The sequence below is a fragment of the Pleuronectes platessa genome, chromosome 21, assembly GCF_947347685.1.
Source record: "Pleuronectes platessa chromosome 21, fPlePla1.1, whole genome shotgun sequence".
NCBI classification, from domain to species: Eukaryota; Metazoa; Chordata; class Actinopteri; order Pleuronectiformes; family Pleuronectidae; genus Pleuronectes; species Pleuronectes platessa.
In genome coordinates, this window is record NC_070646.1 from 3,777,423 (window position 1) to 3,804,445 (window position 27,023).

The window sequence follows — 27,023 nt, forward strand, 5'->3', positions numbered from 1 at the left end:
AGGTTTTCTGGGTTAAAGTTGCATTCTGACAGCGTGTCCTCAGAAGGGAAGCCTCTGTTGATGTGGCGGCTGTCTTCAGGCACCGACAGGCAGTGAAACAAGGTCAGCTCCATACTTCAGGGAGACGTAGTCACTCAGGCACCAGCGCAGTGCAATCAGATGGTTCAGGGTAGATAGAGATGAAGAAAACGTTCAGTGTCTTGATTGCATGTGAGACTTTTGGAAGATCTCAGCCCGGGAAACCCCACACAAGCCAAAAGCACGGTTTACACAATACTTAATTTGTCTGTTGATTAAAATGTAACAGGGTTGGTTTGTGCGACTCAGCAAGTAACCACACAGAGGATGATTTAAGATGTTAAAGAGAGGGCAGGTTCCTGAGTGTGTGCGTGTTTCTGTGTGTTCGTTTGTGTGTGTGTGTGGGCGCGCAGTGGGCGTGGAGAGGGAGATGACTCCTTCCATGAAGCCGTCGAGCTGCGCACTGCTGTCATATGAGCCAAGTAAAGCGCACGGAGCCAAACATCCAATGGGTCAATCTCAGCGACTTTACGCACCGACTGGATTCTGTCTGCAGCCGGAGTTCGCGGACTGAGTGTGACACGCACCTGGTAGCGAAGAGTTACTTGGATGGTTTAATTTTTTCAACAACAACAACAACAACCCAAACCTAAAGAAACAGCTGCGCAATATATAAAAAAAGAAAGACGCAGCAGCGATGTTTATCTCACGGAGAAATCACTGAGAGCCGCATCCTCCAGCGTCGCATCCAACCGTTCACCCACCACCCACCGCAAATGAGTTACAGGATGAATTCCGCGTTCGTAGCAGTGTTCCTTGCAGTGGTGAGTATCCTCTTACATAATCAAAGTGAGCGTTAAATGTGTGCCATGAACTTTACTTGGGTAAAACCTGCAACGCTCTGCGGCGGCACCTGCGCAATTACGCGTCCACACAGCACGAGGAAGGGAGGTGGGAGTTTGTGACAAAAAGTCTCCCCCACCCCCTCAATCTGCAAAAATCTATTTTTTCTTTTGTAATCGTGCCCATAAATCTCTGTAAAGGTATGTTTATAGCCTCTATTTTATTTTATGACAGCTTACATTTCATGCATTTAATGGGAGACTTTCTACAAGATGTCTCGGAGATTTGTATGTGTTAAAAGTAAGTGTCTCAGTCCGTGCACCTGTCCTGAGCGGATGTACACAGCAGCCATTCAGGCTGTTACTCTATAGCTCCAGTTAGTGGATCTGTAGTTCCACCCGTCTCAGTTACATGTGGCTCTATAGACATCAGGACAATAACAATGTCACAGCGCCCGGTGTGGAGGAGCTCACCAATAAACTATCTGCTGAGTTTACTGGATTTTTTTTACCCCAAAAGTTTGTGAGACTCCAGAGAACCGAGCTGTGGCCGAGAAAGGAGCAGCAATCAGCAGCAGAGATCTTGACTGAGTGGGTACATGAAATCTCTGCAGGGTCTCAGGAGGTCACAATTTCCCTCCCGACTTATCTCGGAATTCCCTTGAGAACAAGCAGGCCCATTAAGGAAATACACTTTCCCCAGTTATGTCTGTCTGACAGGACATGGTCAGTAAAGGCTGCAGGCTCGTCAAGGTCCTGGATTTAGGAACAGGCTGCATCACTGATACATGACAGCTGCTCCCTCTGATGGGTATGCATCCTTTGCTGGCTCAGCACATGCAATATTGATACAGTGAGCCCCCCCACCCCCCTCTCAACACACACACACACACACACACCAACACACACACACCGTTGTCCTCTCCCTTCACCTCACACTCACGTCCCTTCTTCCTTGTCTGTCTTTCTCTCCCTCTCACCTCATAAGACATGAGGCTTCAGTGCAGTTTGGGGGAAGACATTAGCAGTAATGTCATCGCCACCATGTGTTTCCACAGCGGTTCAAGATCCACGTCTGGATATTGAACTGGGCCCAGTTCGTTGGAAGGCAGAGGAACTCCTAATGTCTTAACAAGCGCTGACAGCCGAGGTCCAGAGGTTAAGTGCCTCCAACTGAAAATTGACCGGAGCATTAGCCAGATTGGTTGGAGCTCAGAAGTTATTTCTCCAGATGCTTCTGCACATGCATCTGAGAGTGCTCGCTGCGTTGAGTGCGTGATCGGTGGCCGTCTTGCTCCAGCTTCAGGGAGATCGGCTGACGAAAGTTGAAAAGTGCAACACACAAACTCCCATCTAAAACCCAATTACAGGAATCAAGTCGAGCTACAACTTGCTAAGTGCTTCTCTTCCTTTACTTTCACTCCACAAGCTGTTTTGCTCAAATCCCATTGCCCTCTAATTCATCTGCATGCACATCTGAGCCGTGTGGAAGACCTTTAATGTCAATGTTTAAGATTTTCAGGCTGTGAGACCTTTGTTTGTTGCACCCACACCTGGAGCTAGAGTAGGGTCAAAGAGAGATAAGCAGAGGGAGTTGGAGACGTTTCAAAAGTGTCAGTCAGATATTTTGGAACAGGTTTGTTCACATTTGAGGTTGTTTATGGGTTTGAGCAAAAGTATATGTGCTGATGGGTGTGTACAGTATATAAGAGGCACTCAGGGAGAAGCAGGAGAGGGACGAGCGTGTGCACTGACTTGATTCACGACATTAATGCTCGTTACTAGAGGTGCGTGTGAGGTTAGAGGAAGACATGTGTGCAAAGCTTTGGCACAAGACCAGACATCCTGTGAAGCTGAGGGTTGTCTGGTCTTACACGGCAGAGTCACAGAAAAGATCTTTTAAACATCTCTTCAGCTCGAGGTTACTTATGTAGATTTCCTTTGTTTCTGAAATTCAAAAGGTTTATATTTTATCTGACATTGATGCATGAAACATTTCCACAAAGCCAAAGATAGCACCTGGAACATAGACGGGATAGATATTTGAGTGCCAGGAAATGGAAGGTGAATGGGCCGTGACACCATCCAGGGCAAGAGAGAAATGTGTGTTAGGACACTTGCATGCACACACACACACACACACCCACACACCCACATGTTATCTTCCAGCTGACTCAAGGTGCCTGAGGGGACACTTGGTGTTTTGTAAACCTCGTCTCTTGTCAGCAACATTCCACACACACCTGAACCCTGACAATTTTATATTGAGCGTGTAACATGTTCACACTGACTCAAGTCTCAATAAACACATGTTTCCGGACACACGCACACTAACGCTCTAGCTGCGACTCACATGTTGCTCATTAGTTTGTTTAAGGAAACTTTAAAATCCCATTCTTTATATATTTTGATGAAGATTAAACATAAGATAGTTTTCTTTTAAATCCACACACTAAGAGAAGAACACCTTAACCTCACAAGTGACGTCTTAAATCACTCATCTATCTGGAACGACGGGGAGTCAGACCTCATCTCTGGCTCAGTGTCAGAGGGTAATTGCTGCTTTTATCAAGGTTGAGATTTATAATAATGTTCAGCTTTTAAGGCCACGTGAACTTTGAGGTGTCAGTCTGGAGTGTGTGAGTGTGTAGGAGCTCTAACGCACATTCACTCGCGTGTGTACAGACACGCACAAACATCTTCACCTGTCATCATCGGCCAAGACAAAGCACTCTGCAGGCTACAGTTTGAAGAATGCAGAGACAACGTGATCCAGCTCAACCTGGAGTTGCTGTGTGATTTTGTTTGCTTTTTTATGACTGCACCATGTGACTTAAGGACCTACGTAACAATTCTTTATTAAGAAGACAATGTTACGACCGATGTTACTTACATTATCCAGAATGTCTCCCCTTAATTGCATCACATCCACTTTACCGTCTATCATATGAGGAAGGAAAGACACACTGGCAGCCACTGGGATTTTATTCCTTTAACCGTTTGTATTGGTCACTTTTCACGATTATTCGCTGCCATAAAATGAATAAAACCTGAATATGTAACCTCATCCGTGAACTTAATTTGTGTCTGATTCGCATCAGGTCGATTTTCTTCAGCAATGCTGGTGAAGACAACAACTCCCATGATCCCACGCTGCTACATGACATGAAACTAGGTCTTTTGTTATTGTTTTAATTGAGAGACCCCTAGTGGCCAGAAGTGACATATTGGACGTTTGAGTTGTTGCTTTAATTTTGAAAATATATTAGAATGACAGTTTTTCAAACTTTTTGGGCTGGTGCTCCATTAGGTCCCACGTGTCTGTGTGTGTGGAGAAACTCCGTCCTGGTTATTTTTCCTCCTTAGATTGATTTGAATATTTCCAGAAGCCTGATAAGAACGAGTTATTTGGGATTGCATAAGTAAAAAGAAAATAAAGAAACAAGTTGGAACCATTAACAAGTTTGTCTCTATGAAATCTACATTTTTGTTTTATAACCATTAATCATCTCCCAACGGTTCCGATTTATCTAGCAGCCCCTAGCAGGGTCCCGACCCGGTGCTGGGAACCACTGGTTTCGAGGTTCCAAAATAAATCTGAGTGGAAGCAGAACGATTAGAGCAGTGAGAAAGGGAACATGTTGGCTTCACAGAGTGTTTCTCATTTTCTCTTTCTTTCTAACGCTTTTTCTTGGGAAGCACTGGGTGTTTTCTCGTCTCATTGTTTGAACGGCTCTCAATGCATAATGCCAAACACTGCTTTGATTAGGACAATAAAGTTGAGCTCTCCAGACAATAATTAAAGTCATTCGCGTGTCTTGTTATGCACCAATAAACTTATGGATTGTGCTGAATGTGAATGTTTCTGTGCTCTTCCCACTTTGACTCATCTCTCTGCTGATCGACAGGTCGGGGCTCTGGCCAATAAACAGGATTGTTTGTCGGGCCAGTACACAACCAGCGGGGAATGCTGCCTTCAGTGTCAGCCTGGAGAGGGGGTCATCAAACCATGTGGAGCCACGCAGACCGAGTGCGAGCCGTGCCTCGACAGTGAGTAACACACAAGAAAGGCTGCGGGAATGTCGTGTAGCCACATGCAATTTGTAGTGACATTCATGCAGATGAACACAAAGGTACATGTGTGTACTTGAACGTCAGCGATGGTCACAAGCATTAATGGCAGACACATAAAAGCACACACACACACACGGCGTGTATTCACTGCTGTGGCTCCGGTGACCTGTGATTGTGATTTAGTGTTTCATTTGGCACAGTAATGTTTCACTGCTGCCACCATGACATCCTCTCTTTGTAAATTACTACCGCCTCATACAAATCCTCGATTGTATTCGCTGTTGCAGAAGAAGACATATGCTTATTAGGAGACTACTTGTAGTATTTGTGGACCGTTTGTACCACAGTAAGTATTCAGGGGTGTAAATTACCATCCAAACTCTCTGGAGCTGGTTTATAAAGCAGTGAATAAATCGAACTATAATGATGATGCTCTTGTTTTATTACCCCATTAATAGTTTTTTAAGCTCTGCTACAGATTTCCCTTTTGACAAGTAGTAGTTCAAATCACTTTTATTTAGTTCTCTGCAGCAGAAATGAATATTAACTAAGAGACAAAGACCAATTTCTTATTTTAATCAAATACAGGCAGATTGAATTGGGTGGAGCTCGTATGTTCTTCCCATGTCTGCGTGGGTTTTTTGTCCGACCGTCCAAAAACATGCAGATGCAGGGCTGGGTCGGTTGGAGACTCTAAATTCCCGTACAACATCTCAACATCAGTTTGGGTCAGAGGCAAACGGGGACTTTTGTATACAACATTGGACGCACAAGGCTGACACTATAAAACATCCATGTGAGAGGCTACTAAACGTCAAGGAAAGATGATGTGAAGGCTGATTAAGCGAGATGCCAGACTTAGCTGAGCTCCAGTGTTACTCCCCTGCTCGGGGCCCTTACCATGTAGGGAGAGAAGCAGGGTCAGACCTAATGAGGACCGTGATGCTGAGACGATGCACAAGCAATAAAATAATGTATTTGAAGATATTTAGAGCAGGTCTTGGATTAATAGAAATGAGTGGTGAAGGAAACGCTAGCGAGGAGGATTTAAGTTCTTCAGCAGGAGGTAGTTGTGCTGCTTTCGTCTCGAGACACAACATTAACATGTCAGTTTTTTTTGTAACTCTATCATATGAGTTCAAAGATCAACTTGAGCCTGCAGAGGCCAGGGTTGGTCCTGAGCCAGTTCGGTCTCTGTTCCCAGAGTTCTCCCTGCAGCCTGTAAGAAATCCCTGACTATCCTGCGCCCGTGCCAGGAAGTAGTTGTAAACCTCCCCGGGTCACTGAAGGATGGCAAACCGTGAGGCCCACAGGCAGAAAAATGATTCTGACTTCACAGGTCATGGGAGAAGTCACAGAGAATGTGGATTTGGAGAAGGGGATTTATTTCTACAGTCGCGGCTCTTCTCTGGGATGATGCACACTCATGTGTATCAGGTCAAGCAGTAGATTGTCTTGCCTTGTATAAAATCATTAATACTCAGACCACTTATCGTCCCACTTCATATTTTAGGCTTCAAATGACAGCTGTGGAGTTTGCTGCTCTCGCGGTGCGAAGGTTCTTTCAGGGTGATGCGTTTTCACTCTGGCCGTGTTTGCTCTGCTCAGACGTGAACAAACACAGACAGTGACAGACTCTCAGAGCTGTCAGGGGGCCAAACAGGCTCTTTAGTGACTGATGGAAAAAGCAGTAATGCAGAGCAGACAGCTCTTCATCAGATAATACATCACAATAGTATTTTAGGAACACATCAAATATTGATTAGGTCTGTAATGCAGGCTGATCGAGCTCAACTGTGCAGATGTGTTTAAACAACATGTTCTGAAGCCTCACGTCTCGTTTCCACACAGTTTCACTACGTGTCCCAAATTCTTTTTCATATTCATATATCATTAAATTGTTACGAATGCATTTCTTTAAGGATGGAGATTTCTGATTAAGGGTTATATCAATTATATATATTTATTTTTTTCATCGTGAATTGAGGAGTTTCGCGACACATCGGAGATCTCGGAAGTTGCCACTGGAACAAATATACTACTGATTGACTTGCATACAGATACTATGAGCTCCAACTTGTCCATTAACATCTTTTTCAATGTCCAAGTCTATATTCAGCTCGTGAGAATATGCTAATTTGCAGCTTTAATCTCAATCTACAACAGTTCCTTTCATGTTTATAGCCGTCATGCACATATTCAATACTGTTATGGTTATTATTAGGCCTGGAAACATAAGAGTCAGCTGCTCACTACGATTTCCATCTTTTTTTCTGTCTTCCACACCAACTAACCTTTGAGGGCCAGCACATCACAGGACCAACATTCACATCCACAGTCGATTTAGATTCTTATATATTTAACAAGTAACCCTTCTGCGTGTCTCTGGACTGTGGAAGGAAGCCGGAGTACCCGGAGAAAACCCACATGAAAGGCTGGGATTCAAACTGCACCACCCTCAAGACATTTTATTTTTAGACTTATTGTTTTCCAACATCAACTCCCAAACATCATTAGTTCTTTGCGTGTGCATTGTTTAAAAGTTTATCGCCCACGGTTGATCACTTCAAATGTGCGAAAGCATCCATTTATAAGAAACAGTCCGTCTTTGTGCAGAGCGCTAACAGGGGACCTGATGTGCTAAAGAAGACGTCAGCTGAAGCACACGGAGGAGTTGGAATGAATGAACAGATGAGTGGAGATGAAACAGAGCGACTACAGCTGGATGGAAACAAGGAGAACTTCTCAGCCAGCAGCGAACATTCGTTCTTCTTCATTCACACACACACACACACACACACACACAGAGTCAGGTCTACATGACTTCAGAGGACATTACATTGACTTACACAAATTTTCTGAGATTTACCTAAAACTAAACTTAATATACAAAACTAACCTAATAACATTTCTTTACCTTAAGATTTCATGATTTAAGTTATGGGGACTTTTATTCCCATAAGAAACACAAGTCTCCATAATGTGTGGTCCCAAAACCAGTTAAACCTGGACCACATACATACACACACATGTTTGCGCAGCTATGCTAAGGACCCATGAGCTCTACTGGTCTTAACAGGTACAGGGTTTATACTTCAGTAGGTCCTAAAGAAATGATTAAAACAAGTATACAGCCACAGACACACATGCACACAGACACAGAAATCTCCCCCACATGCACACACATGCACACATGCACACATGCACACACACACACACCTCCCGGCAGAGTGGATAAACTCGAGAGTCCTTGTATGGGTGTTGAAAACAAAGCGAGGGATTGATGTTGGACCAGAGGCGAAGCTCCTGTTATGATATGATAATGTTGAGCTCGGAAAAAGCCGCCTGGTCCGTGACCCCATCCCCCCCTAATCCACCCCCCCCCCCCCCCCCCCCCCATTCTGCAGGCTAGTGTTATTAATGTATTGACTTGCATTATTGATGCATGGCATTATGATAATGGATCTGAGAGCATTCGTGGGGAGTGGGAGGTGAGGGTAGTCTGAGTGTGTGTGTCGTCTGTTTGAAGGGAGGGAGGAGATAATGGGGTGAGGGCGGGGGGGGTAGTAACAGTATATGACTGGTCACTAACAGGCGAGTGAGGGACGTCAGTGTCCACTTCTGAAGACATAATTAAAGAAAAATGCGAAGCTCCCACGTTTGACGCCACTGGTCGAGGACAGACGTATTCGTCCTCTCAAATGACACAGTCTGTGATTTCTTTTCATTCGTCCATCTGTGTGTCCGTCTCCGTGTCTATCTCTCCCCATCTCTGTTTTAATCTCGGTATCGTCCGAGCGATCGCCTCGGTTGGTGATGCAGAGCAAAAACTTGATATGCTGCGAGACACTGAGCAGGAAATAAAAAAAGTCTTACATGGAGACTGCATGCCAAAAACCCTGCAGTCTCTTGCCACACAGAGTTTAGCTTGGTTTTGTTTCATGTAGTTTAGTGTAGAGCTGAAATAAAAACAACAATTTAGAGATTAGGGTGATGATTTGAGCCATTTTCGGGCAAAATTCCCAGATCCTATGATTCCAGCTTCTCAAATGGAAGTTATTTGGTTATTTTCTTTATCATCTATGATAATATATTGAATATCTTTAGGTTTAGATTATAGGTTTGAGAAAACAAGACATTATAAGACATTATCGTTTGCAATAAGGAAATTTGAATGGTCATTTTTCTCTATTTCTCTATTTAATGAAAGCCAGCTCAGAAAATAATCACCAGATATTGATTATTTAACTGGAAGGGATGAGATCTGGACCTCACAGCTGCAGTCAGAGCTTTCAATAAAGATTTGTTGAGTTGAGTTTATTATAACCTGACAAAATAAAGGGTGAAAGCTTCACAAGTAAGACGCAAGAGTGAGAGAACACTTCATATCTTGAGCAATTATTAATTATTAATAATACATTTTCGGTCAATCATCTAACTGATTGATTGTTTCTACTTAACTTCACCTCAACTGAAAATAAATTAAACCTGTGCCGGAAAGAATTTGCTTGTCAACTATTTATATGATAAAGATTTTGAGGATGTGCCTTCACTCTCTCTCTCTCTCTCTCTCTCTCTCTCTCTCTCTCTCTCTCTCTCTCTCTCACTCACTCACTCACTCACTCACTCACTCACTCACTCACTCACTCACGCACACACTCACGCACACACACACACACACATGCACACACACACACACACACACACACTAACGCACACAGGCTGCTCTTACAAATGGCTCTGTTGCATAATTTAGTGTGTTTCCCAGTTCTCTATCCAGCTGAAATACAATTCCATAAAACATGCAATATTGATTGCATCCTCTGCAGATATATCTGTCCTCGAGAATCTTGCAGGTATATAAACGATTCATGAAACAAACATGATAATGTGCATTTGTCATCTGACGAATACTTTAAAAGCAGCTAAGATATAAGCTGTTATGTTATAATGTTCTAAGTCATTTTGCTGAAAAGACATGTTGTTGTTGTTTGTGTATATCTTTAGTTGCAAAAAATTCCACACACTCATAAATATCAGTCACCTAAATATGCCAGATATTTTTCTTGGCCCTGTCCCATCCTTCCACCAAGTTTCGTGGTAATCTGCCCAGTAGTTTTTGTCTAATGCTGCTAACTAACAGAAACAAAGGCTGATGAAAACACCACCTCCTTGTTGGAGGTAATAACTACGTCCTTCCTTCTTCTTTCAGGTGAAACTTTCTCAGAACACCTGAGTCACACAGACCAATGTGTTCCGTGCATACAATGCACGGGTCTATTCCGCATGGAGACACCCTGCACAGACTCCAACGACGCCACCTGTGTGTGCAACTATGGCTTCTTCCTGAACGTCTCGTCCGATCGCTGTGAGCCCTGCACCAAGTGTCCGGAGGGCAAGGGCATGCTGCTCAGTTGTGAGCTGGACCACGACACTTTGTGTGAGCTGTGCACCGCGGACACGTACTCGGACCAGGAGAGCTCTCGAGAGCCCTGCATCCCCTGCACCACCTGTGATGATGAGGAGGTGTTAGAGCCCTGCACATCTTTGACGGATACAGTTTGTCAAGGTAAGTGGATTAGCTAGCAGAGTGTAGAGTTCCAAAATAAATTCAAAATTTATTTGCATGTAGCTGCCCTGTATTTACATATGCAGCTGGTTTGTGCACCACGATTTCAGACTGTGTGCAAACATCTGCATGAACAACGCCGATCATAAAAATGTATGTCCTGTATTATAAAGGTTACCAAGTCCAGAATGTCTAGCGCTGAGAACAGGTCATGAACGAGGGCTTCATGAGGTTGTTCTACTCTTGGATAGAGGGAAAATAATTTAATTCCTCATAAATCAACAAATTCTTGTAACAAGACAATTATCCACTTGTTCAGAGATTTATTTTCCAGCTATTTAGCAAATGACTCAAAACAGTGGGCAAGCTTACCATGAACTTCTATGCAGAGCCATTAAAGCTGAATGATGGGGCGCATTGCCCGGGGTCATCATGGACTCATGGACATATTCACTGCTCAGCGCTGTATGGACAGAAGCCACGATGGCCGTCCACATAATCGGACCATCTCAGCGTGACACTCTACACATTGTTGGCCCATCGACCTAAATGCCACGCCAAAGGTTGTTGCACTGTATTCACCGACTCATCCCAGCCAAAGATACAAAGACCACTCTCTCTCCGTGTCGGGGTTTAGAGGGAGGTCATATCTCGCTGAATTTCTTTTATATCATTGCACCCTGTGGGTATCACACTCCGAATCACAAATTCCTTATGACTACAGTCACTGCTCATTCCAATGACCTGATGCTTCGCAGATTAAATCAACGCTTTTGTGAGAGGGCAATAAAAGGAGTCTGTTGATCAGCCATGCAGTGTGTTGGGGCAGCAGTCTGAAGGATGGTGTTAGCACAGGGATGAAGACAAAGCGAGGGAACTTAGGCTAAAGGGAATCTTTTGTGCCTCTCCCATGATCCTGTTTGGCCGGCGAGGGGTTTCTGTTCAGCCCATGGGTCTACTTGAAGGGACGAGTAATGAGTAAAACAGATTTGGGAAACCTATGTTGATTTTTCCATGATATATTGTGATTACTTTAGTGTGTTGTCTTGGATCTGAACTGAAATTACACCGGGGGATTTGAGCTATTTTAAGGATCTTGTAGAAATCAATGAAAGTTGGATGCTTATGCTCAGCAGACTCTGCAGCCTAATCCTATATTTTAACCCTGAATTGTTCTCCAATTTTAGAAATTTTCACCCGTTCAGCTGTGGTTTGATGTTCAGGTTTAGAGGCGTTGATGAGATTTGTCTCATGGATCTCTGGTATGTCAGAAACGTTGGTTGGTTGGTTGGTTGGTTGTCTTGGAGTTGAGGTATTCCCATGATCCGATTTTCCACTTGACTGCCATCAAGCGATCCATCATACACTGTAGTGAACTTGTTTTAATATGATGTGGTTATGAAGTATTTCAGGCATATTCACATTCATACATATATGCACTGCTTTTTTCAGCCATCAGGGGCAGAGTGCCCAAAAACACTAAGAAATGGGGGATCGAACCACTGACCTTCTGGTTAGTTACCAATCATCAGTCGGTCTTAATCATGACGTTTTGGTGGGGATCAAGACACTATGCCTTCACTTTTGGGAGCAGTCATGTCAACCATCTTTATACACAGTCTATGATAAGTAGCGACAAAACAAAAAAGGAAAACAGACTTGGATTATATAGTGTGAGCTAATGCAACACACAACATTAACTTTATTAACGAATCTCAGTGTCTGCCCGGCGTTTAAAGAACCAGCAAAACCAGTTCTGATTATGTGATAACCAGAAATGGACAAAACACGTATTGATGTTGCAGAGTGGTCTTCTTCCATTGAGGACGAGACTTTAATGCATCTTGATTCAACTTGCGGCCTGAGAGAGAAGTGTGGTGGACGGAGGGTAATTCATCCATGATCAAGATATAAGGAACCAGAACTCCCAATAGGAAAACATCTTCTGGATAACTAATGCAGTATACCTCCTAATTAATGTGAATTTGCTGTGTTTTCAGGCATGATGGCTCACAGTCATTGTGTATGGGCTTCATCATCATATATTGTTCCTCGCTCTAACTCAATCATGTGCTCTTTATTCCTAATGTAATGTCTTTACCGAAGCACAAGTGTTATCAGCGCGTACAAATCGGTAGTGCTGCCAGACGTCCATATCCATTAGTGTTGTGGAGTCGGGCGACAAAGGCCTGAAGGCTAAACACGCTCAGGAGGGTGGACGGAGAGGGAGGAACCCACAGGAGACCACTGCTCGTGAAAAGACGATTCGTAACATGAGACTTCAGAGACATTTACACCGAAGATGGCGCGAAGGAGCTGAACATCACTTGGACTGTGGGTTATCTTTAGGGAAAACACTGGATTGGCTGTTTTATTTGAGTTGAGGCTCATGGGGAATTCTCCCTTGTAAGGATTTAGTTCCCCCCCCCCTCTCTGTGGCTGATATCTGGAGTAAAATCCAATTTCCTCCCACACTTACAAAGGAACCACTGGCTTGTTTTGGGCCTCACCAGCAAAAACTCCCTGTCATGGTTAAAAAATTGTTAAACTGACCAGACTTTGGTTGGCTAGACCCACTGAGTTGAGGCTCTGAAGGCAAGATGCTTATCTTGTGAAGTGTGATATGACTTCCACTCTTCTGTAGGCCACAGAGGTTAGAGGTTGAAGGTCATGGGAGGTGGGGGGGGGGGGCTTGTATGTGGAAGGGATCCTTTTTTTCGTGGAAGGTTCAGGCGATATTCAACCTTGAAGTTTCAGGTGTGCGCCCTCAAGGCGAGTGGGAAACTTTGACTCCTTGATCCTGGTCCTCATTGAGATTGTGCCCAGGGTTGACTGCACATATGCAGGCTGACCTACCACCCAAAGCACTGGGTTTCTGGTTCTGTGGCAGGAGCAGCAACTTGTTGTGGTTTGCAGTAGACTTGCAAGTATACTAACCATGCATGTACATGCTGGGGTGATTGATAAGTTCATGGCCTAATAGAGGAAGAAGCCAATTTCTGGAAACCTAGCACATGTATTGCATTTAATGTAGTTCACTCCTGCGTATACTCTCTTAGTCCAGCGCTTGTGGAGCATACAGATCCCCTCTTTGTTGAATGTAGCTTCTTGGACGTCCAATATGTCGTCCACAGCAACAATGGTGCTGAGCGCCGTCTTCATTTTGGGCCAAATCAGGTCGGGAGGTGTTTGATGAATCCACATTCCTAGATGGCAGATGGATAATGGTACAAAGGCAGATTATGTTTTCAATTGTCTCAGCCGATGTTGACTGACTTGCAATTTCCAGTTGCTCAAAACAGAAATACCACAAAAGTTATTAACTTTCTGCATTGGAGGTAGTTGAACTACATGTGAATGTAATGAGAGCTCTTCTCCCTCTACCTCAGGCCACGCACATGTCAATCAGCCATCGTAGTTTACAGGATTAGTCGAAAGTGAGACTCAAAGAACACACACACACACACACACACACACACACACAAAGCTGTGTATGCAGGCAGGCGGGATATTCCCACTCCTACACACGGATTTAGATAAACTAGATGACTTATTGAGCATTACAGGTCTGAGACAGCATATGGAAGCCTGAAGGTCAAATGGGTGGGTTAGAGAGGAAACCAGAGGGGAGGGGGAGGTGGCGGAGGGGGGTTGGTTGATTGGGCCAAGTGCATTTGGTTATTGAATTGATAGCTGAGGAGGAGGAGGGAGCTGTTTCCTTCCTGAGTCTGGTTGACCTTAACGATTGACAGGCTAACCTCCAGAACTCAGAAAGCGTAATCTGCTAACTAGCCCCATGTATGCTTGGCACTCAGGGCCAGGGCAGTTCAAGTAAATCCAGGAAGAAGGAGGGAGGAAGGTTAAACTGTGGAGGGTTGGAGGGAGAAGGGGATGGAAGATGGTAATGAACAAAAGGTGGAGGGTCTTTCTTTACTTAAAATATAAATTGGTTGAAAACATAATCTTTGGCTGAATTTAGTTGTTCTTGAACCAAATGAGGACTTTAGCACTGAAGCACAATCCTCACCAAATCCAATAAAGAGCAGAACATGCAACATAACACAAAAAATTGTAGACATGAACAGGCTTTTTTAAAGTGACATATAAGTACACAAAATATAGAGTATCAGTTTACTGGAGATGCTAATGTTTCTAGGTTTATTTTCAGGTTTGTTACTTTTGGTTTTGAAAAAGGTAAAAAGACACCAAACCATTTGAATGCTGGGTATTTCTTTGATAAGAGCCCAGTGAACTTAGCTTGAACACGCTTCCCAGTTTCCTCTGCTATGATTAGACTCTCCCTATATGTGGGCGGGCCTTAGCAAATGACCAGTTCCAGCAAGCGTTTGACAGACGAATAAAGAGCGGGAGACAAACGGCAAAATTCCCAAACGACATTCCTGATTTCCCTAGTCCAAATTACCACATCACTAGCTGTGAAGAATCCCCCAGCCCCAAAGTGACTTAACAATTCACGGCCTTTGTGTGGCACAGTCACTCATTGTGTAGTTATAGCTTCATCTACACACATCTATTGACTTACATCTCCACTGACTTGGCTCTGTAGTAGAGCCACAGTTAACCTTCCCTCTATAACTCTTTTCCTCCACACTCCACACAGTGTGAGCATTGTCACGATGACGGAAACGTCAAAGTCGACTGTGTCTCTGCCAAACAAGAATCGACCTCTTGTGGATGTGACTCGGCATCCTGAAGCCGTCGGGAATTTGCCCCTTGAGGTTCAAGGGGACATTTTTGGAGTTGATTTGGCGTGAGTGGGACGTTCTGGTCCAAGGGTGACTAAACACTCGCGCTCTCGCTCGTGCCGTTCATTCATTGCCAGGATATCGGCCCAGGGAGTCAGGGTTTTCGTCTTTGGGAGTATTTGTTGGGGAATTGTGTCTCTGCCAAGCCACGCCTTTGTCTCAATGAGATTTATGTTTGTATCTGTCATTACTGCCTAAAGCTGAATTACTACGCTGTGGCATGGTAAAGGAATTTCATGGAATTTCGCATTGCATGATTTCTGTCACAGCGAAAGTCTGACTTGTGTTGATGATCCATATATACAGCCATTCATTAAACCTTTACAAGAAAGCAATGTCCAAACTTTAAACTACCACAATGACAAGCAAATCCAAAGCTGAATTGTACGACAGCAAATAAACGACAATGAGAGTGGTGCACAGGAGGAGCAGCAGAGAAGACAGAGATGGAGAACGCACGAGAGAGCGGAGGGAGGCAGATGCTGAGAACAAGGTCTGGTCGATAGAAGCGATGGAGTTTGCACTCTCGGGTTTCTCTGGTTGACCTCTACGAGTGCTGATCACGTTCTGCCGCAGAACAGACACACACATGCAGAGCGATGCAGGCGTGCACACACATGCATCCCATACAAATGCAACAACATACATAGGGGTGTGTTTGCAGCATGTGGGCACAAAAATGTGACAGTTTGTCTGATGGGAGGAACCGAGCCTGAGAGAAAGAGATGTCAAAACAAGAGATAACAGAAATGTAAAAGTCGTCAGGTTTGCACTGGTAGGAACATAAATATTGTAAACATTGGACTGGTGAGGGAATTTCAGGTTTTGTGGAACAGGTCCTGGCAGCAGTCTCAGCCGTGCTCAGGTCTAATGACATCTTATAAGAAGCTTGTGTCGTAAGCCCCTCCTCTCTTTTGGTTTCAATCCAGAGTCTATGGAGATGAAACGGCAGCAACAGCTGTTTGCAGGAAAGTGGTGGGAATGAGGAGTTTAACTCAGGTGTGGCTGCCGCAGTGGATCGCACACGTACACACTTTAAATACAAATTACCCACACACTCACAGAAATGACATATTTTTTTCTATATAATTACTCCTGTGACACTGACAAGTACATGTGTGCCCAGATTTCCAGTCACAAGTTAATTATTAACAGACAAACCCAGAAGGAAAATTCCAGTAAATTCAGTAACAACTGAATAATGCTTAACAATAAATACAATAAATGGTTTGTTGAGAGGAGTCACAGTTGACTCAACCTATAATTTCAACAGCTGAGTGTCTTTTATTATAATTTATTGAAAAGCTGTTGCCACATGTTGACCAGAAGAACATCAGGACGTCTTTTTCAAAGGATAGGATCAGACCACAGACATTTTTGAGGCCATTTTAAACCTCAAGAATCCGATGACAAATCTGGTCTGTAACTTTCAACTGTAAAATCTCTCCTCCTGTTCACGCTGAAGAATAGACATGTTGAAGCATTGTCACCAATAGAGCGAATTGTTGCACTACACCAGTCTCCATTGTGTTTGTTTTGTTTGCACCCTCACATCAGAGGGGTGACGTGAGGTGGTGCCTCGCTCTCTCTGGAGTGATAATCTTAATAATCTCCTGCAGCGGGTGATGTGGTGTTATCTTTAAATATTGCAGTGTGTGCATGTTTGAGATTAGGAGAAGAATATCTGCAAAGATTATCCTGTAGAGCTCGATGCCACCGGATTTCAGGGAATCGTGGCCGAGCTAATCACTAAAATGCCTTGACTCTCTCTCCACGAGCATTGGCCCAGTAACCAGCTGTGTGCACTGGAAAGAAGCTGAGGTCAGCAGGAGGCGGTCACTCCCCTCAGACCATCCAGTGAGTGGTTCAGTAAAGGCACTTAGGGCCCTGATTTAAGTGTTAAATATGGAGGAGGGGGGGGGGGAGCACAGTCATGATGCAGAGACCTGGGGAGTAAATGGACGGATGGTTAATGAACAAAGTGAATAAAAAGACGTAACCAGGAAGAGCAGACAACCATCATCGTGTTTGCTTTTCAATGAAGGGGCTCGGAGAGAGAGAGAGAGAAATTTGCAATCCAATCCGAACTGATTGACAGAAACTAAGATGACAGGTTGTGAGCGAGCAGAAGCACAAAGAGAAGCAGAATGGATAGACAGTGGATTGACGGATACAGAGATGGGGAGGGGGCATTTATACCGGACAAAGACGAGCTCTGTCAATGAATGGTGTCTGATTTCGAGTGTGTTTGTGTTGATGGGGGGGTTTGGACATTCAGCATTCAGGGAGAGACAGACAAGCCACAGTGGTGATGAAGATGATGATGAGGATGTGTATGTGTATGTGTGTGTTTGATCATGGGAGGATAGAGAAGAGGAAGGAAAGGAATTCGATATCTTCCAGACCATCATAAGCATCCACTTAGTTTTTATTTTGTGCTTTTTAGGCATTTGGTTCATAGATATTAGCCCAATACATCACACTGGTCATGCTTATTTCCTTCTAACGCCATACTGTTTCACAAGTATAGTATTTAGGCCAAGCTGACACCGACTCTCGTGAGAATTATCAGATTTATCGCCCCCCAAAATGCTTTATGCACATATGCAATTGCATGGAGTTCCCCATAGCAAGAGTTTAGCTTGGCTTACATTGTAAACAATTCAAATTAATGTTTCCATTCGCTTCTATGACGCAAATATTAGGACTTGATGATACTAATTCTCTCGGCGAGTGTCTTTAAGCTCTTGTAGATGAAGAGGAAGAGGAACAGTACAACACAGTGACCTAATTACCTCTGGTCACCCAGGTCCTTTTGTCTGTTGCTTGGTTTGCTTGTAGGCAAGATTACACAAGTACTGCTGGACGGATTATAAAGAAAATGTATGGGATGAGTGTGTGCAATTTGGTTTCCATCCAAATAAAAATCAGGATCTAGTCAATTTAGATGTGGTTTCATAAAGGGAGAGTGTTGGAGGAGGTATTTGCTCCACTGAGTGCCGTGAACCACTGAACCTCTTGGCAAAAGGAACCCAGAAGCAGGAAGCTCTACTAACCTGGCAGTGAAAAGGTGATGCTGGCGAAGGACCAATGCAAACAAACCAGCAGCAACACAAACGGCCAGTTTTGACAGATGTGAAATGTTAATACTCATAAACCTGAAATTAAATTGGCAGAGACAAGTAAACAATCCTGTGAGCCAATGAGGTTCCTGTAAGTTCTCGGTGCGACATGACACCGCATCCATTTAAGGACAAAGTATTTCAGGAAAAAAAATCAATGCTTTTACATGTTAATGATTAAGGATGACGGACGTCCACCACTTTAAATTAAGTGGATGCTCTGTATATTGGTGCTGCCTTAAAATACTTCTCACATCCTCTTTGACAAACCGCCTCCGGCTGCTTCGTGCATCCATCTAAATAAGCTCGCTGTGAAAAAATGTTTTTGGTCTCATTAGTGAAAAATGGCCACCTTGCACTCAACGGCTCTCCCGAGGTTTGTCAGAGGCCTTAGAAGCCGACGGGATGATTTCCTGTTGATGATGTGAGTAACTGTAAGTACGTGACAGGCGAGGATAGGTCTCCACATCCGCGGTGAGCAGCAAACAGGTCCGCTTAGCTTTAATGGCTGCAGGAAAGTGGGCAGGACTGGATGGACAAACTTGCTCTTATCCTCGTTCATGGCTCCGTGGGGACGAGGGGAAACGACCAAGTGATGTGGGATGTAATGTTTGTGAGGGTATGCTTGCCCTATGTGTGTGGGGCATTAGAGGTATTTACGGTTACAGTGGCTGCAGTAGATAGAAGCAGGGATAGGAGCTTGAAGATCTACTGTATCTGTCCTAAGGTGATCTTACAAATTAACGCTGGGAAATCGGGTCCGGACTTAACAGACATTCTTCAGACGTTTACAGCAAATTTCAGAAAGCTGTCTGGACGTTAGTTTCCGTATTATTTATTTTCCAGCTGTTTTAGAAAGAAAAAACATGCTAGCTAACGAAAATACCCGCAGGTCAAGATTTTTCAACAGCCGCTGGTGGAGACCAAAGCAGTGGTAAAAAATCAAATGAATATTTTAAGTTACATTCATCTGCTAAATGCATACATCGCAACTATTTTCTACGAATTTTCTATTGTGTTTACAGTTTGCTTCTACTGCCCTCAAGTGGCCAAAACAACTGCAAATGTCGGATACATGGACAATGTCTCTTAATAAAAGAAATGCCTGTTATTGCAGTACTGCTTTGTTTTTTCACATTTGAATAATCTATTTCCCCAATATGAATATTTCTCCTTCGCAGTGCCATACCCTTCATTTTCCCCGACCCCCTTTTCCCCCACGTCCACGTATGACATTTTTTTGACGGATGATCCTCCACCAGAGGGCTCGACGGACCGGACCACCACCACCACCAACGGCGATTCCCAGAAGCGTCTCTACCAGGGTCTGAACGACAAACTCATCCCCATCTACTGCTCCATCCTGGCAGCTGTTGTTGTTGGACTCGTGGCCTTCATCATATTTAAGAGGTGAGGACAGAAAAGTTATGTTGCGTCCTGGTGTCCGACCATCTCCCCCAAAGAAGTGGCCTGAAAACAGAAAAGTATTCTGTTCTGTTTTCAGTTTTAGAAAATGTTGGAATCTTTGATTCATCTGTTCTGAAAAGCTCGTGCAAAATCCATTCCTCAAAGGCTTTGTTCAGCAACCTTCATTTTTTCTTTAGCAAATGACACTGAGCAAAATAGTTCATCACAAACAAACATTTGAAATCCAGCCGTTGAAGGGAAAAGAGAGGGGGTGTTGCACTCGTTACAACTTCATACGGACAACAAAACCCAGTCGGATATTGAATTTCCGCAGTTTCATATTTAATGAAATCATCTGCTGCTTTCCTGGATGAGAGTGCACTGCTGCTCTGTGGGTCACAATATGGTCCCTCTAGTCTCTTTTTTCACATTTAGAGCCCATAGTCATGTTTCCTACACAGACGTCTCACGGTCAACTGCTTAAATATTGAATGTGCAATATGTTTATTGGATTGTCTTATGTTGCATGTCTGTGCATTAAAACTCCAAAGCCTGAAGACAGATCAGTACACGGGAGGACGAGCACTGACGCTGAGAGCAGAATTTTAACCATTTAACTTCCACTGCCTCACTCAATATCTGTGAATTTCATCAGTATATGAAGTGTGACGAGGAGGCTGATGAAAATCCTGGATCCCTGTGTTCATAGCTACAGACTTAAATAGGCACATAGGTACTAAACTACAGATCTGCTGTGTATTTACAGTATTGATAAGGTTGGTGCAGCCGAATGACCTGTTGTTTTGATCAAACTCCTCCCTTGTCCTCAAGATTTCCACAAATGTCAAACCAAGTGTGTTGCTTGCTTCTGCATTGAGATGATCTCCTCTTCTGACTCATCTTCATTCAGATGGAACAGCTGCAAGCAGAACAAGCAAGGCGCCAATAACTGCACAGCCAACCAGAACCAGACGCCATCGCCCGAGGGGGAGAAGCTGCACAGCGACAGCGGCATTTCTGTTGACACCCAAAGTCTGCAGGAGCAGCAGGGCCAGACTCAGGCACAGACAGGTGAAACACTGACACCTGTACCTGCACAATGGCTTCTCCCGTTCGTGCCAAGAAATACAATCACTATCATTTATCAAACTGTGCTAATGAAAATGGGTGTGAGCACATTTCAGCTCTAAAGCCAGTGTGTATCTGGGGTTGGATTCCACTGGAAATAAGTTTTCTTCTAATCCACATATAAGTCTGATTGATAGCACACCTGAAGTTTGGGTTTATATGACCAAAGTGTCTGCTGCACCTTAAACTGTTCAACCGTGTCAAAGAAAGATTTTCCCACAGGAATGAGCCATCTGGTTGTTTCACCAGCTCCACCTAGAACACCACCTTTCACACTTAGCAAATCAGTAAACAAGGATTACAACCCTGACAGAGCTTTAATGTTGGTTTTTATTTGACAGCTCGTTCCCAGGAATTTCCAGTCCTGTCCCGACAAACCAGTTTGAGAGAATTCAGTTTTAAAACACAAGGATAAGATGGTAAAGAAGGAAAACAAAGTGGTGAAAGAAGCAGAGAGAGGGTTTCTGTCCATTCCTGTAAAGTTGTCATCTGTGGGATGTGAGATATTTTTAGAGATGAATAACTGTTGCGGTTGACCAGACAATCAGACAGTGGAGCTGGAGCTAAAAAGCCTTTTACTCCTATTTTCTAAAATGATTAGTGAACGGAACTTGTCGAGTGGAGAGAATATCCAGTGCTTCTCATATTTGTCCAAACAAACCAGGGTTGCTGCTGCAGGAATCTCCATCACTTCCTTTTAATCGTTTTTACAGCCACTTGAGGAGCTCACAAACAGGATGTGAGTTGAGTTCTGAAAGGTGGTATCTTTGGCAGTCATGAGCTGTTTCCAGACATAGATCTCTCAGAAACTCACATATGAAGAATGCAACAGGAGACTCTCCGGGTCGGATGCGTTCACAACAACAGGAACTCTGGGTAGTTTCAGGATATTATCCAGAGTTCAGTGCATAACTGAGAGCAGAAAGATTGTCAGTTGATTCAGGGTATTTGAATTGTTTATTTGTGAAGGTTGAACAGATTTTGTTATCCTAGGGTTCGAACAATAAACCGACTTGTTATTTTCCCCTCTGCAGTGATCACCATGGACGAGGAGCCCTGTTTGCTCCTTCCTCTTCACACCAGAGAGAAAGTGGAGAAGCTGCTGTTCAGGGGCAACGAAGGGGACAACTGCGACCACATGGAAGACAGCGACTGGTGCAACCTGGCGGGCCTCCTGGGATACGAGGAGGAGCGGATTGCCACCTTCCGGCAGGAGGAGCATCCCGTCCGCGCGCTCCTGTCCGACTGGGCGAGCAAGGACTGCGCCAGCATCGACTCGCTGTGCACTGCACTGCGGAAGATCAACCGTGACGACATCGCCCAGAGTCTGCTGCTCAGCCCGAGCGCTCCCAAGCCAACCGCCACTTCAGTGGTGTGATTTACAGAGAGAGCGAACCACCTGGACCTTAACCGTAATACTCCTCCTTCCTCAATCCAGATAAATCAAGCTACAACCACTTTCAGTTCCTCCCTCGCTAACATGCTGTGATTACACGTGTCATGTGTAGTGCAGTACTAGGACGCCACGAACCAGACAAATTAATATCAATACACTGAGTCAGGTGAAGGAAAAAGACACAGAAAACTCTTCTCTTAAGTATCAGGATGTGCCTGTAATCTGTCCTTGTCACATGTTCTATAAAAACAACACAATGCAAAACCATTGATGATGAAGGGGAAGCATTAGAATTCATTCCATTGTGAGCTTTGAACAGCTGCCTGCCTTTCTTCTCTAGTTCACATCCAGCTGACTGTTTAACTCGCCTTAGAATGTACGTTACTGTGGATAATCATCCATCTTCTTCACTCTCCAACAATAATAATCCGCTCCGCCCTTAATTACAGCCTTCATACGCCAGTGTTGTACCTCTTAAAAGCTACCTTTCAAATCTGCGCCACCAAAGAGGAGTAAACGTCTCCAGACGGTACCTGACAAGCGACATTACTGACATGCCATGTTAGGCCTTTTGAATTTAAGTTGACAAGTGGCTTGTGTCTGCAGCTGGGACCGGATGAGGCCTGCATACCGCGGAGGATCTGGATCTTTGCAAACATGACAATCTGAGGAAAGATGCTTGGACGCTTCTCAAATGAGCCTGTTCTTCATACGCAAGCCAAGATCTGCTCCGTGCTCTGACTTTGAAATTCTTGTGTTCGATTTAAGACATGGAGGTGCGGCACATGTGGGATTCATCCCAACTTTGGCTTAAGTGATTTCTGCAGACTTGTTATGTAAGAGCTGCCGGCTGGACTCTGCCAACCAGGTGGTCTGTGGGGCAGGTCACAGAAGGAGGCAACATGAGACTCCAGTGATCAGGCCTATCCGCTTAACACAGGAGACCCCCCCCCCCCCCCCCCACAGACTCCCTCATGCTGACTCAGAAATGGGAAGGACTTGGTAAAAAAAGTTACCCAACGACCATGGAAACTGTAAATAAGAGTGCACACACCAAATAGATTCTGTGTATACATACAAGTACACACATTAGACCCACAAAATGTAGCCACGCATGCATGTACTATACAAACAAACGGACCATGTATGTATCTCCATTCTTATCTAATCTAGAAGACTCAGAAAACTCCACATCCTGCCATATACTGCACCGAGGGGACCATACACTGTTTAATCTCACTACTAATAAAACATATAAGGTAGCTCCGTGTCTTCAAAATATGTTTAAGAACCATATAATTTGCGATGTGCACTAAAGATGGTGAAATGCTACGCTAACGGTAAACAGCATGCAGAAACTATAGCAACTAGCGCACAAATTCAAAGACAAAACAATCGCACACGTTGACAAAGTGACAAAATCCAGGGTTTTCTATCCTTTTCACTTCATTTCTCAGGGTTATCTTGAACGATTAATATTTTTGCCTTCTGTAGCTAACTGAGCGATTTCATTATTGTTCAAGAGGAGAAGGTGATTATCCAAAGCAGTGATCCTTGCGATTGACAATCCTTCAAAACAGGTGAAAAAGAGACGGAGGAGAGAAAAGAGGAGGAAGGGCGTCTTGTTTCCTCATTGTTCGCATCAACGGCCTCTGGATAAAAGACATAAGTCACAGGAAGTGGTGTGAATTCCCAGTGAGGGAAAACGTTCGGTTGACTTAAAACGTAAAAGGTCGAAACCCAGGAATCTGCATTTGCATTATTCATATATGTGATTTTTACTTTGTGTTGTGTTGCACTTATTTAGCTTTCGAATTTGTCAAAGCACACTTAAACAATCTCTTTATCGTGCTGCCAATCCCTCGGACCTACTTTTTGATTCACTTTCTGTTCCGGGGGGAAGATGTGAAGGAGTCAAACCGCGTTAAACTCACCTATATCTCCGACTTCATCTGTTACTCACTGGTAAAAATTGTAACTAACCACTCACATACAGAGCGTCATGTCATAGTGTTACTTTAAATGAAGGTATTCTCACTTGTATTTTAATTCCCAAATAACACATGTAACTGGTATTATGTTTCTCTTATATTGACCTAGATTGTAGCAGTTAAATGTGTAATTATGTCTGTTTTGCGTCACAAGTGCCTGGGAACTATTTCAGGTGTCCGCTGATGTACATTTGTTCTTTGTATGTGTACCTTCTTTATTTTTTTTTTTTAACTTGTAAATAACGTGTCATTTTCAATTTTTTATTTCACGTAAAGCCTAGAGGGCGCCACTGTACAATATGTGAATGGGACTTTGTTACGATATCAGCACTGTCCTGGTTTAAAAAGAAGGGCAAAGGGAAGGGAGGTACCTGTGCAATTAGCCAATTATCTACCAGGAGGTGTATTAAGGTCCTGGGGACTGGTAATGAATATTAAAAAGTACAGTCAGAAATGGAAATGCTCTAATCTCTCATTTTGTAAAAGTCACTTTTTCAGTCTAAGGGCTTTATGTGATTGACACCTCTGTATGTTAAAAGAAGCTACAGCAACAATCTTAGCTTAAGAACAAGCTTCTCTGAGTCTCTCTGAACAAACCGAGCTGAAGGTGAACACGTGACATCATTGCATTGGGAGGTTGAAGAGGGAGAAATAAAAGACTGTGTTTGGAAGGTTCATTGTTTTTAAACCCTGGTGATGTAGTTCAAAGTGACAAAGACTGACACCAGGACTGAATTGTACAGATGTGAGAAATACTGAATGTTCCTTGTATACTAATGACATATACTGTGCTATACTTAAATGTGAATTTGCAGAATTCCTACAGCAGACGAGCAGTAAAACCACTAATAAAGCTCTTAAATCCACTTATGCTCTGTATTGATCCGAAAATGTCAACACACAAACCAAAGAGTGCACGGAAGGACATTCAGTAAGATACACACACACAGAAACAAACACACAAGATACATGAGAGATTATGAAAGTATATAAATACTCAATTAAAGACATTTTTGCTGGAGTCCACTCTGTTGCTCTTACTGTTTTGCTCTAACACAAATTGATATCATGAAACAAACTTTAAAAAAAGGTGAATCAGAAACAAAAAAAATCTATAATGAAAATGAAATTAACTACAATAAAAACTATTGAAATAACATTTCATTATAACACATGGAGTTTGAATATTATCGCAACATATTTCCCCATTTATTATTCATTTATTCAGATATTTAAACATGTTTTTCATGGATTATTTATTTTGAAAATGATCTATTCCATTATTATTTGATATTGTCGCTCCATGGCTCCATACGGTTTCTTTATTATTTCGCCTTGAGCGAGGACAAAATCCTTCTGTCATCCATCCTGAGCCAAACGAGACAGACTGGTCACTGGAGGCTTCACCAGTCACAACACAAGGAACAATAAGGGACTCTTATAGGAGGACGACCTGTACTTCGCTGGTTTCCTCAATCTGCATGAAATATGGAGACGTGCGTGTGGTCGGTGCAGCGATGGTGACAAAACACTACCATAATAAACATCAACGGTGTCAACACAATTAGGCCGAGTGTGGTGAGTGACGTGGCAAAGTAACGGTGCGTGAAAAGACACGCTGTTTCCCACTGGTTTCATATTTTATGTCACTGTGGGCTGAACCCAGTGATGGTGTTACAAGTGTGAAAATATTGTGATAGGTCAGAGTAAATTATGGTTGAAGGTACGTTGATGACTTTTTGTTAGAGGGTAAATGTGGAGAAAATGTAATTGAAGTCTGAAGATTTTAAAAGAAGATAGAAGCTAAGAAAACAAGGTTAAATTTATAATATCATTTTTTTTGTGGACTGTGGGAGAAAGCCCTCACCTGGAGAAAACCCACACAGACACAGGGAGAACATACAAACTCCTAACTAAGAGGGGCTTACCGCTGGACCACCGTACCACCCTTCAAGCGAAAAAATATATTTGTCACTTTTGCAAATCTGGTCAAAAAAAACTTTTTAATATAAAAACAAACCTCATGAGACCTGCTCCACTCGGCTCCCTGTTCAATTAAAACTGATGTTATTAAGCAGCAGTCTTTAACCCTCCTGCTTCCTCCAGTCTGACCTGCTTCTGTTTATCCAAATCACAAACGGCATCGGCGGGTTCTGACCCAGTCCCTGCTCCCGGGTTCGGTTTCTAAGTGAACCGTGGCCCGAATGCAAAACACATTCCCCCAGCTAACCGTTGCTAACCTTCAGTGAGTCGTTAGTGAGGAATGCTGATGTGTGAAAGGAACCATGTGTGCAGGAGTGACATGCTGGTGAAAGAGGATAGGCCGTGGCGAGTTTGGATGACCAGATGAGTTTTGGCTACACATTGAAGAAAGTTAACAAAAGGCCGCTCTCACTAATTTACCTCAGTTCCCGACTCTGCGGTGGCCCACATCTTAAAATCAGAGAATATGTGTTAACAGAATATTTACATCATCTCCAATTGTGCAAAACCTACAATGAGATGACCATTAATGTGGATAATTGTAAAATGAAACAGTGGGTATGAAAAAGATTCAAGCACAACTTTCATTTGATCCATTATTCTGTTGGGACAAGAGAGAATGAGAAATGTGCTAAATCAATAATTAGGATTGATAACAATAAGAACAAATCCCAGTGTCTCTGTGCACTTTACCAGTATATTAATATTAAATATATAATAAATACAC

At 43.4% G+C, this 27,023-nt stretch overlaps 1 protein-coding gene across 1 annotated transcript; it reads left to right on the plus strand.

The window, feature by feature from the left end:
• Positions 1-469: 469 nt before the first annotated feature.
• Positions 470-25,179, plus strand: ngfrb (nerve growth factor receptor b). Its single transcript, XM_053414063.1, has 6 exons — positions 470-842; positions 4,769-4,910; positions 10,147-10,503; positions 19,573-19,801; positions 20,709-20,869; positions 21,961-25,179. The coding sequence occupies exons 1-6, from the start codon at positions 795-797 to the stop codon at positions 22,302-22,304; spliced, it is 1,281 nt and encodes a 426-aa protein (XP_053270038.1). The 5' UTR covers positions 470-794; the 3' UTR covers positions 22,305-25,179.
• The last annotated feature ends 1,844 nt before the right edge of the window (positions 25,180-27,023 follow it).